Source organism: Pecten maximus, chromosome 5 (assembly GCF_902652985.1).
Source record: "Pecten maximus chromosome 5, xPecMax1.1, whole genome shotgun sequence".
Taxonomy (NCBI): Eukaryota; Metazoa; Mollusca; class Bivalvia; order Pectinida; family Pectinidae; genus Pecten; species Pecten maximus.
Window position 1 is genome coordinate 6,870,913 of NC_047019.1, and position 15,656 is coordinate 6,886,568.

Genomic DNA, 15,656 nt, shown 5'->3' on the forward strand with positions numbered 1-15,656 from the left:
AGTATTTGACACTCTTTAATTTGGAAATGGTTTTGACAAATAAAAAATTGCCTTATTTCATTTGATGCTACTTCATTTTTTACCTGCTAAAGACATCAAACAGCTGTTTCATCCGTTTAGGTTTCATCAGTTAACGCTAAAGACATCATACAGCTGTGCCATTCTAGGTCTGATCTGTGATGCCAAGGGCGAACAAATTATGGATATCCAGAACAGATGACAGGAAAATCAAAATGGGGCCGGAAAATATTGTAGAAGGGGAGGAGCATTAATTATTCTCATTATTAAAATCCATTTCTGATTTTTTTGGGATATTGAATATTTTTAAAAGGAGATGAAATACATGCCCATAACACATTTTTTTTTTTTTTTTATATTTTTGACCCACTTTTTACAAGATAATTAAGGGAGTTGTCATCAATTAGCTAATTTCATCTTGACATCAGACCAAGGTCAGACATATTGGTCCAAGCTAATTAGGATGATTATAAAATGATTTCATAATGCATTGTGGGTATCGTCAGCGAAGTAGATTATGACACTGATTCTCAGAAACACCAAGCCCTCTTCTCCTTCTACTTTTTCAAGGGCCGCAGTAGCCGAGTGGTTAAAGTGTCACGACACTTTATCACTAGCCCTCCACCTCTGGGTTGCAAGTTCAAAACCCACTTGGGGCAGTTGCCTGGTACTGACTGTAGGCTGGTGGTTTTTCTCCAGGTGCTCTGGCTTTCCTCAACCTCCAAAACCAGGCATGTCCTTGAATGACCCTGGCTGTTAATAGGACGTTAAACAAAATAAACCAAACCAAATATACTTTTTCAGGAATCTCCCAAGAAATCTATATTTTGCTTATAATTTAATATTGTCCTTGTTAAATCGATTTTGAGTTTAAGTTATGGTTTTGTTATAATGTCGGTATACACTTTGGTTTTTTTTATTAATTTTTTCCCCTATCAATCTTGTCGGTTCTCTTTGGTTTTTTTTATTAATTTTTTCCCCTATCAATCTTGTCGGTTCTCTTTGGTTTTTTTTTTGGTTTTTTTTTTAAAAAAATTTTCTATCAATTTACACGTACTCCTCACACATAGTTGTGTATTGATCAATATCAAAAGATACAATGGTTAAATGTGTAACAGTGTAAACTGGATCGGGGAGACAGAAGCTCAAAATTAGTACATCAATGTAAATCTAGCCTTGTGCATGCAGATCAACACAGATCAAAAGGCTGACATCAGCACGGATTCCTGTAGAGGATTGCCATGTACCTGGAGAATTACGGAAAATCAAACATCATTATACGCCTCATATATATACTGTCTAGTGGTATAATGAACCCTTGTAATTAGCCCACTGCAGCTTTTAAAATCTCCTCCGCGGTGCTTGCTGCCATACCATTGTCAGAGTATTGATATAAGGTTAGTACTGTAAGCTTGCAGAGTTGGACACCAGTACAAACAAAATGTTTGACACCAGCAGACAGATCTGTCTGATACTCTCTCCTGTCACCATAAACAACACTCTAAGTGCCACCCTCGAGTTTGGCCAGTCGTCATGGTAACAGAATTGTCACGATGACTCTTGGGATGCCACAAGCCTTGGATTGCTATAAAACATTCATGTTTTGCTATGAGGAGTTTTGTGTAATACTGACCTAGGCGTGCTCCGTGTGACAGTGAGAACAATGCCGCTCTGGTGATTTTGTGTGGCTACACCAACGTGGAGCATCATCTCCTATTAGAGTGCTGGGCCTGTAGTTGGGATTTACGAGGACAAACGCACTGTACACCTGTTGGATTAGTCCTACTGGAGAAAACTCTGGACACCAGTGAGGTTCCGTGGTGTTGACACCTGACCTTGAGCTGCCACGCTTCACTGGATATACCAGGCACCACGAGGCACCACACGGCACCACACGGCACCACGGATGGTCCTTCTTATCTCACTCCCTTCTTATAAGTGTGGATTTATTACAGATAGTCCCAGGTTCATCAGCATGGACGAGTGATAAACCTCCAGTATGGTACAACATGACATATCGAAATTGGGTACAGGTAAGTCAATGTATATACATGTATAGGTATTATTAAGGACGTATCTAAACTGGGTACAGGTGAGTCAATGTATATATAGGTATTGTTAATTAGGATGTATCTAAACTGGGTTCAGGTAAGTCACTGTATATAGATATTGTTAAGGACATATCTAAACTGGGTACAGGTGAGTCACTTTATATAGGTATTGTTAAGGACGTATCTAAACTGGGTACAGGTGAGTCACTGAATATATAGGTATTGTTTAGATAGTGGTAAACCTCCCCATGGTACAACATGTCATATCTGACAACAAATAGATGCAGGTATCACAAAGTGCTAGTGGATACAGGTGTCAGTATAAACAGGTGTCACAGATTTGTCAGTTGATACAGGTGTCAAACATTTGTCAGAAGAATACAGGTGTCACAGATTTTTCAGTAGATACAGGTGTCACTGTGAGTTTTGTCAGTAGAAACAGGTGTCACACATTTGTCAGCAGATATAGGTGTCAAACATTTGTCAGTAGAATACAGGTGTCACAGATTTTTCAGTAGATACAGGTGTCACATATTTGTCAGTAGAAATACAGGTGTCACTGATTTGTCAGTAGATACAGATGTCACATATTCATTTGTAGAAATACAGGTGTCACAGATTTGTCAGTAGAAATACAGGTGTCACAGATTTGTCAATAGGTACAGGTGTCACATACCTGTCGGTAGATACAGGTGTCGCATATTTGTCAGTAGAAATACAGGTGTCACATTTTTGTCAATAGATACAGGTGTCACATACCTGTCGGTAGATACAGGTGTCACCGATTTGTCAGCAGAAATACAGATGTCACAGTTTGTCAGTAAAAATAAAGATGTCAAACATTTGTCAGTAGATACAGGTGTCACAGATTTGTCTGTAGATACAGGTGTCACAGATTTGTCAGTAGAAATACAGGTGTCACAGATTTGTCAGTAGATACAGATGTCACATATTCATTCGAAGAAACACCAAAAAACATACATTTGTATGGCGATAATGTAACAATTGTTTGTTCAGTGTACTGAAGTGAACCTGTTACCTGTACTATATGTAAGACAGAGTCTAGTGCAGTGTTTACCAATATTCCTCGTAACCTGATATGATATTGAAATCTCCATTAACATGAACCGACTGTTGACGTCTATTTGATACTTAGTAAAATATCAAAGGTCATCAGAATTCAATTACTTGGTGAGAGTCCTAGAAATTGGTCATCATTGTAATTAAATACACTGACATTACCGTATCTTATTTGCGCAAGCGTTAATACATTATTGTTAGCTGTATTGAATGGGAAGAATACATGTTTCCAATATTGAGTTTCTCTGGGGCTATTCACTTAATGTTATCATGCCATGAAACCTGTTCAAATATTTTCTAAATGAGCCACCTGTATTAATGAAGGCATATAGATTATCTATAGATATTTACAACAAGCATATTGGGTATTGCTTTTAAATCAATACATGTCCCCTACAGCCCACGGCTAAAAATAACAACAGTGACCTTGACCTTGATTGAAAAAACTCTGAAATTCAAAAATTATCTAAAATATTATGGTCATTATCATTATGTGAAGTTTGATGAAAACCCCTTAAAACGGTTCACACAGATGATGAAAAGTGCTGGAATTTTACCAAAGTGAAAAAAAAGGACAGTGCTGGAAAAGTGCTGGAATTTGGGGGTCAGTGCTGGAAAAGTGCTGGAATTTGGGGGTCAGTGCTGGAAAGGTGCTGGAATTTGGGGGTCAGTGCTGGAAAGGTGCTGGAATTTGGGGGTCAGTGCTGGAAAGGTGCTGGAATTTGGGGTCGGTGCTGGATAGGTGCTGAAATTTGCTGCCCAGAGTGCTTGAAAGGTGTTGCAATTCATACCTTGGTGGTGTCAACATGTTAAAGAGCCAGATTCCTTAAGATTAAATTTTCATCACAAGAAAAAATGTTTTGATAACCAACTTAATTTTTAATTTTCGGTAATGTCAAGATTCCAGTGTAGGGTTATTTATTAGAATTGCTGTCACTTGAGCGCTTAACTTACACGACCCAAATTCGAGATTGTATCTATGAGATGAAAGTAGCACATCGATGTTACAAAAGGAAATTAAGTTGATCATAGATCACTCAATGAGAGATGTCGTCCCATATTTACGAATGGGATCAGGAGTTCCAATCGGCAAATATGGCATACTGCTTGGCATGGAATGTAAACCAACAACACAGAAATTGGTACAAGGCAATGGGTGAAAGCATCCTTAAGTCTCATTGACAGTCGTAGAAATATATCTACAGGAAAATGTTCGTCATACATGAATCTGACCTTGAAAAGGTCAAGGACCTTAATTAATATCCAATGTCTATTGGCAATAGTACAATCTGTTTCAAGAGCTTTCATTTCCTTAAGATTTGAAAGTGAAACATCTTTTTTTAAATTTGAAATTTTTCAAATGATACAAAATGTAATAAATCAACTTTCCTTCTGATTGAATGAAAAATGGACACAATTTAACAGGTGGTAAATATAATGAGTATTAAAAGGCAATGTTATTTCAATCACTTTATAGGATAAAAGTATAATTAATGTTCCCTACAAGCCTGGACAAAAAAAAGTGCATGAAAAGTGGTATGAAAAATCTGAATAAAAGGATTTCAAGGAATCGGATGAATTAAGCCCCTGACAAATTTGGTGTTATGTACATACGTACAAGATGGTCGGAGAGGAAACCTATATATATAGTCTCGCGGGTTTCACCGGTACGGGACTACAATGATGATTCCAGCTGAACCATCATAATTAACTTAAATTAAGTACTTGATTTTCTGTATCATTTGTGTAGATCGGTGTCAGGCATAAAATGTACCCCCTCCCAAAAATATCCAGTGTAGCTATTAAGGGGGTACATTTTACATGCGACACCTGCAGTTATTATATATATTAAATGATTTTTTTTTCCAGACAATTTCTCTGCCGGCTGTACCTGTCATGGAATATAAGAAATGCCCTTTATTAAACTAGGTCATAACAATTTATAGGTTGACTGATGAGAACATATGATATATGAAATCTAATTTCATCCTAAGATGATTTTCAGATTTTCTGTAATCAACAGTAAATTAAATTACCATATAGCCAATTGAGCAGTCCAGATAAGTTGCTCTGACATTCATTAAGAGATCCATCAATTTTCAGACAGAAAAGTTGTCAGGTTTACCCCAGAGAGTAAGGTGGGTCAGGCTTACCACAGAGAGTACGGTGGGTCAGATTTATCCCAGAGAGTATGGTGGGGCGTTCTTTGTCTTAAATGTTAATGGACACCTGATGATTACATCATGATACAAACCTGTAAGAGCAATATTTTGTCATGCAAACATCAGGTTGGTTGTGTAAATAAACAAAGTAATTATCAGATGGTCTTAAATGTCATTTAACAATACAACATTTTCACATTAGAGCTTCATTGATTTAACTTGTTACAGTTTACAGAAAACCCATTGGGACGCGAGATAGATTTAATGGTTCAATTAACTGGCAGAGTGTTAATGGTTTGACTAGTACAGTTCACAAAAAATATATTGAGACTCGCCAATTGAGACTTGAGAGAGTTTAAATGTTTCAATTAATTGTCAGAGTGTTAATGATTTGACTAGAACAGTTTTGATGGTTTGACCGTTGAAATTTAATGGTTGGACTGTCAAAATTTTAACGGTTTCGACTTTCAGAATTTGAATGGTTTGACTTTTGGAATTTGAATGGTTTGACTTCCAGAATTTTAATGGTTGGACTGTCAAAATTTTAATGGTTTGACTTCCAGGGTTTAAATGGTTTGACTTCGGGAATTTTAATGGTTTGATTGTCAAAATTTTATTGGTTTGACTTCCAGAATTTTAACGGTTTGATTGTCAAAATTTTATTGGTTTGACTTCCAGAATTTTAATGGTTTGATTGTCAAAATTTTATTGGTTTGACTTCCGGAATTTTAATGGTTTGACTGTAAGAGATTTAATGGTTTGACTGTCAGAATTTTATTGATTTAACTCAGAGATTTAATGGTTTGACTGTCAGTTGTAATGGTAAATCAGACCATAGTATTGTTGTCAGCATTCCTGAAATGGTTTTCATCAGGTTTTGATGATACATGTGTTTCCGTACCTTGTTCTTAGTATAAACTCCACAGATAGATTCATTAAGCAGCTATTAACTTTTTATGAGGTAGACATGAAGAATTGTCAATCTTTCCCATGAGAATAGCTTTTTTACTAATTACCTCTGGAGAGACAATAATTTAACCAAAACATGTGACAGCAGATATTTCTGCTGAGCTGTGAAAGTTTCCTTCAGTACTTTCATAATACCTCAGTCCCTGTATAATTCTCACCTAGGGTACATCACTGAACAGGCTAATTACTCTCAGAATGTATATTTGTCAAAAAAGGTGTTATCTTGTAGAAGTAATAATGGGTTTTTTTCATAATAAAGTAGGTTTGAGATAATAGACTATCAGACAAGGGTGAGTGGAATTATATAGTCAATTACTAAGCAGAAAATTTCCCAATTAGTTTTGCATCAAAATGAAATTGCATAAGTCACCAATACTTCAGGTATATCAAGTATAGCCTTAATGGAATATTTAAGTGACTTTCTCATCATCAATATTCATAGATCTTAATTATTTTCTCTTTGTTATCTCCCCTGGTATGATGTTCCACTTTATAGGAATCCCAAAATATTTATTTGATCATAGCCACATACCTCCTTAATATAATTCTGAAATTTTGTTAGTGGCAGATTTTCCTCTCCATCTGTAATAAAATCCATTATCACTGACAGTTTTTACCGTCCAGCCTCCCCTCGTGGTACAACAGTACGTACATGTAGATCCCCAGTAGGGCTGAGATATGGTATATTGGAAATGTCCTCTAATAATTTAATGGAGACAGTGTAAATCTATTGCTGAATGACCTTTTCATGTAATCCCAAAGTGATCCCTAAGTTAGGTGGTGGATCCTGCAGTACTTGACCTATAAGCTGCAGAGAACCTCATGAGCACTGTCTGGTTAATGTTGCCATACCCTTTCACTTTAAACAAAAGTTACTTGTTTTGAAAAATATCAATGACTCATTTTGTACTCCATCACCTAGATTTCTCCAGTGAGTTTTTTGTACTCCATCACCAAGCAGATCTCACAAGTGAGCTATTTTGTACTCCATCACCTAGCAGATCTCTCCAGTGAGCTATTTTGTACTCCATCACCTTGTAAAACACTCTAGTGAGCTATTTTGTACTCCATCACCTTGTAAAACACTCTAGTGAGCTATTTTGTACTCCATCACCTAGCAGATCTCACAAGTGAGCTATTTTGTACTCCATCACCTAGCAGATCTCTCCAGTGAGCTATTTTGTACTCCATCACCTTGTAAAACACTCTAGTGAGCTATTTTGTACTCCATCACCTTGTAAAACACTCTAGTGAGCTATTTTGTACTCCATCACCTAGCAGATCTCTCCTGTGAGCTATTTTGTAATCCATCGTCTAGCAAATCTTTTCAGTGAGCTATTTTGTACTCCATCACTTATCAGATCTCTCCAGTGAGCTTTTCTGTACTCCATCACCTAGCAGATCTCTCCGGTGAGCTATTTTGTACTCCATCGCCTAGCAGATCTCTCCGGTGAGCTATTTTGTACTCCATCACCTTGTAAAACACTCTAGTGAGCTATTTTGTACTCCATCACCTGGCAGATCTCTCCAGTGAGCTATTTTGTACTCCATCGCCTAGCAGATCTCTCCGGTGAGCTATTTTGTACTCCATCACCTAGCAGATCTCTCCAGTGAGCTATTTTGTACTCCATCACCTAGCAGATCTCTCCAGTGAGCTATTTTGTACTCCATCACCTAGCAGATCTCTCAAGTGAGCTATTTTGTGCTACATCAACTTGTAAAACACTCTACTGAGCTATTTTGTACTCATCACCTCGTAAAACACTCTAGTGAGCTATTTTGTACTCCATCACCTCGTAAAACACTCTAGTGAGCTATTTTGTACTCCATCACCTCGTAAAACACTCTAGTGAGCTATTTTGTACTCCATCACCTCGTAAAACACTCTAGTGACCTTAATTTTGTACTCCATCACCTCGTAAAACACTCTAGTGACCTATTTTGTACTCCATCACCTTGTAAAACCCTCTAGTGACCTATTATCTGATTCCAGTATTATGTGCATGGTTTACAACTCATTTATCACAAGAACGACTAATTGTAGTCACCGTCTGTTGAACTCTTTCTTGCTTCGCCGTACCAGAGACATCTCCTTCATAAATAAGTGATAACAATGCTATTTCTGAGATGAGATCTGTCAGAAATAACTTCTTTATCAGAATACCTTCACTCTGCAGTAAACAAATCTACATGTAATTGATTTCATTTTAATCAATGAAGTAATTATTAGTTTACACAAATTAATTGATAGTAATGCCTTGATAATATCCTATTTCACTATATATTTCTTGGCAATTAGCTTGACATACATGTATAAATATAGAAAATATGGTGTAAAATTTTTATTTGTGTGCTTTTGGTAAAATTGTTTGTTGAGTTACGACAGGAAGGAGATCAAACTTGTGTATCAGTCTCCTTACAGTATCCCCAAGCTAAAAAATTCAAATGTAACAACAGAAACAAAAAAAAAGCAACAAATATTAAAAGACTGTCGCTGAAACGCTGCCATGTGACCAGCTTAGTTGGCTGATATTTTGCTCCATACCAACACAGATATTCAGTTAATGGCTGGGACTGGCCTCAATATCATCCAATCAAGTTACCCAGACACCTGCTCCATCCATGGATTGTTTTTATCGTTGTCTGATTTGTCTGTATTTCTGTAATTCTGACCAAATCAACGGACATGTCGACCTTTGATTACCATTACTGATAACAATTTTATATTAACTCCCAGAGTCTGGCCCAGGTAGGAATGAAAGGATTTCATGCATTTTTCGTCTGAAGCATTGTTAGGTGAAGGAGAATGGAATCAGTTTTGAGTTTTGCAAAAATTTGTGGCAAAAAATGCACTATAGTTCTCATTTATTGTACTGACACATATCACACAATGATACACTGTAACACCCACACAATGATACACTGTAACACCCACACATACCCACACAATGATACACTGTAACACCCACACATACTCACATAATGATACACTGTAACACCCACACATACTCACACAATGATACACTGTAACACCCACACATACCCACACAATGATACTGTAACACCCACACATACCCACACAATGATACACTGTAACACCCACACAATGATACACTGTAACACACACACATACCCACACAATGATACTGTAACACCCACACAATGATACACTGTAACACCCACACATACCCACACAATGATACACTGTAACATATACCCACACAATGATACACTGTAACACCCACACATACCCACACAATGATACACTGTAACACCCACACAATGATACACTATAACACCCACACATACCCACACAATGATACACTGTAACACCCACACAATGATACACTATAACACCCACACATACCCACACAATGATACACTGTAACACCCACACATACCCACACAATGATACACTGTAACACCCACAAATACCTACACAATGATACACTGTAACATCCAAACATACCCACACAATGATACACTGTAACACCCACACATACCCACACCATGATACACTGTAACACCCACACAATGATACACTGTAACACCCACACATACCCACACAATGATACACTGTAACACCCACACATACCCACACAATGATACACTGTAAAACCCACACAATGATACACTGTAACACCCACACAACTGAACATAAACACTGTAACACCCACACAATGATACACTGTAACACCCACACATACCCACACAATGATACACTGTAACACCCACACATACCCACGCAATGATACACTGTAACACCCACACATACCCACACAATGATACACTGTAACACCGACACATACCCACACAATGATACACTGTAACACCCACACATACCCACACAATGATACACTGTAACACCCACACAATGATACACTGTAACACCCACACATACCCACACAATGATACACTGTAACACCCACACAATGATACACTGTAACACCCACACAATGATACACTGTAACACCCACACATACCCACACAATGATACACTGTAACACCCACACAATGATACACTTAACACCCACATACCACACAATGATACACTGTAACACCCACACAATGATACACTGAACACCCACACAACCCACACAATGATACACTGTACACCCACACAATGTAACTGTAAACCCACACAATGATACACTGTAACACCCACTACCCACACATGATACACTGTAACACCCACACATACCCACACAATGATACACTGTAACACCCACACATACCCCCACAATGATACTGTAAAACATCCCACACAATGATACACTGTACACCCACATACCCACACAATGATACACTGTAACACCCACACAATGATACACTGTAACACCCACACAATGATACACTGTAACACCCACACATACCCACACAATGATACACTGTAACACCCACACATACCCACACAATGATACACTGTAACACCCACACATACCCACACAATGATACACTGTAACACCCACACAATGATACACTGTAACACCCACACATACCCACACAATGATACACTATAACACCCACACATACCCACACAATGATACACTGTAACACCCACACATACCCACACAATGATACACTATAACACCCACACATACCCACACAATGATACACTGTAACACTGACACATACCCACACAATGATACACTGTAACACCCACACATACCCACACAATGATACACTGTAACACCTACACAATGATACACTGTAACACCCACACATACCCACACAATGATACACTGTAACACTGACACATACCCACACAATGATACACTGTAACACCCACACATACCCACACAATGATACAATGTAACACCCACACAATGATACACTGTAACACCAACACATACCCACACAATGATACACTGTAACACCTACACAATGATACAATGTTACACCCACACATACCCACACAATGATACACTGTAACACTGACACATACCCACACAATGATACACTTAACACTGACACATACCCACACAATGATACACTGTAACACCCACACATACCCACACAATGATACACTGTAACACCCACACATACCCACACAATGATACACTGTAACACCCACACATACCCACACAATGATACACTGTAACACCCACACATACCCACACAATGATACACTGTAACACCCACACATACCCACACAATGATACACTGTAACACCCACACATACCCACACAATGATACACTGTAACACCCACACAATGATCACTTGTAACACCCACACATACCCACACAATGATACACTGTAACACCCACACAATGATACACTGTAACACCCACACATACCCACACAATGATACACTGTAACACCCACACATACCCACACAATGATACACTGTAACACACACACATACCCACACAATGATACACTGTAACACCCACACAATGATACACTGTAACACACACACATACCCACACAATGATACACTGTAACACCCACAAATACCCACACAATGATACACTGTAACACCCACACATACCCACACAATGATACACTGTAACACACACACATACCCACACAATGATACACTATAACACCCACAAATACCCACACAATGATACACTATAACACCCACAAATACCCACACAATGATACACTGTAACACCCACACATACCCACACAATGATACACTGTAACACCCACACATACCCACACAATGATACACTGTAACACCCCACACAATGATACACTGTAACACCCACACATACCCACACAATGATACACTGTAACACCCACACATACTCACACAATGATACACTATAACACCCACACATACCCACACAATGATACACTGTAACACCCACACATACCCACACAATGATACACTGTAACACCCACACAATGATACACTGTAACACCCACACATACCCACACAATGATACACTGTAACACCCACACATACCCACACAATGATACACTGTAACACCCACACATACCCACACAATGATACACTATAACACCCACACATACCCACACAATGATACACTGTAACACCCACACATACTCACACAATGATACACTATAACACCCACACATACCCACACAATGATACACTGTAACACCCATACAATGATACTCTACAATACTGTTGCTATTGTGTGAGATTTCAGAGATCAATATTTGTACACAATCCTAGATTTATGCATGAAAACCTGTCAGGAAAGCCATTTTTCAGTTTTTTGTTTGTTTGTCGTTAATATCACCCAATCATTATATCAATAATTTATTGTATGTATCCGATGTTCATGCATGATTAACAGATCCGTCATACGTAATTACCACTTTGATATACATTCATCTCCGGCTAATTTTTCACTCCTATTTATTTCTGACTAGATATTGGGTGTCTGAATTGATGTGACAAACAACACAAGCTTTATTGGATGAGCCGTTATTTGTTATTACACTGGATTATACCTGATAATATGATCATATATAAACCAACCGATTTATGGTGAATTACCAGTAAATAGATATCTCACGACTTTGTCCGGTATCATTGACCCCAGAATATGGATCGTTAAGATGGACAGTGTGAATCAATATTTTGAACCCGACCCCCAGCCTGGCGAAACCTGTATAGATCTATAGGTGTGACTGTGTGGAGGCGAGCTAGTAATTAGATATCATTTCATCACCATGATAATGCATGTTTTTTACAGTATTATCGTTAAAGGTGTGAGAAACATGTTAATGCTTTGTCATACACTGTGTATGTCATTTGTCACGTTTTCGACCACCTTGTTTAATAAGAGTATTTACATACAAGTATATATAAATAAGTACGGACTCCACACAATAACAACAAAATTAATTCACAATACACGATATTGTCATTTCAAAGGTTAATTTATGATGGAATCCTGCGTACCTCTAGCTGGTGACCCCAGTAAGGGGAAAAGTCTCCTCACTGGGGTATACCTACTGTATATATGTATGGATTGATTGGGCTGCACCACCAAATGTATATATTTACCAGTATATGACGCAAAGAAGTAATTCAAACAGTGTGGACAATGAGGCTTGTTAAATTTTCGAGGCAATCCGCCCCTTTATCAAAACCCAAAAAATACAAATACAATCACATAATATATATAAGAAGTACTGGAAATACAATAAAATATAATAAGAATAATGTTTTAGTAACTGGAGAAACAACAATGAACCCTTCGGCAAACGTGGGCCGAAAGCAGATACTAGCGTGACTGTAACATGTTCAACACTAGAACGCTATGCGACCAACGGCAGTATATATCAGTATATATACACTTAGGATGTGGACTGTGATCTATCAGATTTATGTAATTTTAAAAGGTCACTCACTGGTGCTCGGTTAACCTTTAAAGGTGTCTGATGGTCAACGAACATAACAGAAGACTTATTGAGTCATCTCCGATGTGTCCTGTCTGCAGGGCCATTTTTATTCATCATGGTTCAAACAGTTGGACCTGGGTTGTTCATTTATGAAATAAGGACAGACCTTTGGTGATTCTTTGCGTTTGTCAGACGAGCCTTGACAAAGACTTTCAAGGCGGGTATATTAACATTTGAGGGTCTATCAAGATGAATGCCTTAAATATTACATTTAAAAACAGAAGATCTGGTTTGTGTGCATAAACAAACAGGCTCTGGTCACCCCAATACTCATTGATTATTAGATCCATAGAATAGTCTGTAGGTCACGGAACTATATCTTTGTATTTCAATGAACCATATTTTATTGGTCAATGAACTATGTCTTGTAGTCAATGAACCATGTTCTGTTGGTCAATGAACTAAGTCTTGTAGTGTTCTAGCTATTGGTCAATGAACTATATCTTGTATTCGGTGAACCATGTACTGTTGGTCACTGAACTATATCTTGTAGTCGGTGAACCATGTTTTGTTGGTCAATGAACTATGTCTGCGGTCAATGAACCGTGTTGTGTTGGTCAATGAACTAAGTCTTGTAGCCAATGAACCATGTTCTGTCGGTCAATGAACTAAGTCTTTGTAGTCAATGAACAGTGTTATGTCGGTCAATGAACTAAGTCTTTGTAGTCAATGAACAGTGTTCTGTTGATCAGTGAACTAAGTCTTTGTAGACAGCGGACTGGTTCTGTTGGTCGGTGAATATGTCTTGTAGTCAATGAACCGTGTTTGTATGATCAATGAACTAAAAAAAAGTCTTTTTAGTGAATGAAGTGTGTTCTATTGGTCAATGACCTATGTCTTGTAGTCAATGAACCAGGTTCTGTTGGTCAGTGAACTATGTCTTGTAGTCAATGAACCGTATTCTGTTGGTTAATGACCTATGTCTTGTAGTCAATGAACCAGGTTCTGTTGGTCAGTGAACTAAATCTTGTAGTCCGTGAACTGTGTTATGCTTGTCTTTGTAACCATGCTGTGTTAACGGACAGGTACCTTAATAATTACACACAATATATGTTTATTGATGGAGAAATATAAGAGATTGACAGCCATGCACTCCTTATTACAATCATCCATGATATCAGGTCTAAAACATTTCTTAAATGACAATTAACTTTTTGATATTCCAGCAGTGTGTGGGGATGTGGCGCTTTGCTTTATTGCTAATTTTGTTATCCCTTCCTGACACAGTTGTGGAGAGAATATATCATCCCGATTGTACACTGGCATGGGTTCATGTTAGCGTCAATCTTTATGAATTGTCAGCACTCTAACGACTTCTAAAACAAATTTTTATCAAACTTCATGTAATGGTCAAATGTGAGAAAACCTCAAACGAGTTTTTGTTTCAGGGTGCCAAAGTCAAGAACAAGGTCACTGTTACTATTTATAGAAAATCTTTGTAAGGGCTGAAGTGACTTTTTGAAATTGATTTTGATCAAACTTCATGTAATGGTCAAATGTGAGAATACCTCATACGAGTTCTTGTTTCAAGGTGCCAAGGTCAAGAACAAGGTCACTGTTACTTCTTATATATATATATAAAAACTTTAATAGAACTTATTTGTGACGTTTTGAAATTGATTGTGTGTATTTCAGGGTGCCAAGGTCAAGGACAATGCCACTGTTACTATTTATAGAAAATGTTTTGTCTGAAGCAGTTTCATTATTAAACAGATTTTGATCAAACTTTATATACATTTATTGGTAATGCATGAGAATGCCTCGAGTGAGATATAGCCTCAGGGCTGATATTGTAGGATCTGTCGGCGGGTAAACTCGGCACACGCTGAGGGGATTGGTATATCACTTTCGATGCCTTCTGGAGATGGTGAAGTGTCTAAAGCTTATCATTAAATACTGAATGATTTAGATACAGGGCTGCCTGCTTAGTCTGACGACACCGAAGCCTGACATGGAACACAGCATGTTGCATATTTCAGTTCCTGTACT

At 37.9% G+C, this 15,656-nt stretch overlaps 1 protein-coding gene across 1 annotated transcript in view; it reads left to right on the forward strand.

Moving 5' to 3' along the window:
* Window positions 1-1,812: 1,812 nt before the first annotated feature.
* LOC117326991 (synaptotagmin-9-like) overlaps window positions 1,813-15,656 on the forward strand; it is an 84,639-nt gene continuing 70,795 nt past the window's right edge. The window contains 1 exon segment of the mRNA XM_033883800.1: window positions 1,813-2,051. Within this exon segment, the coding sequence (XP_033739691.1) occupies window positions 2,018-2,051 (34 nt within the window). The 5' untranslated portion in view covers window positions 1,813-2,017.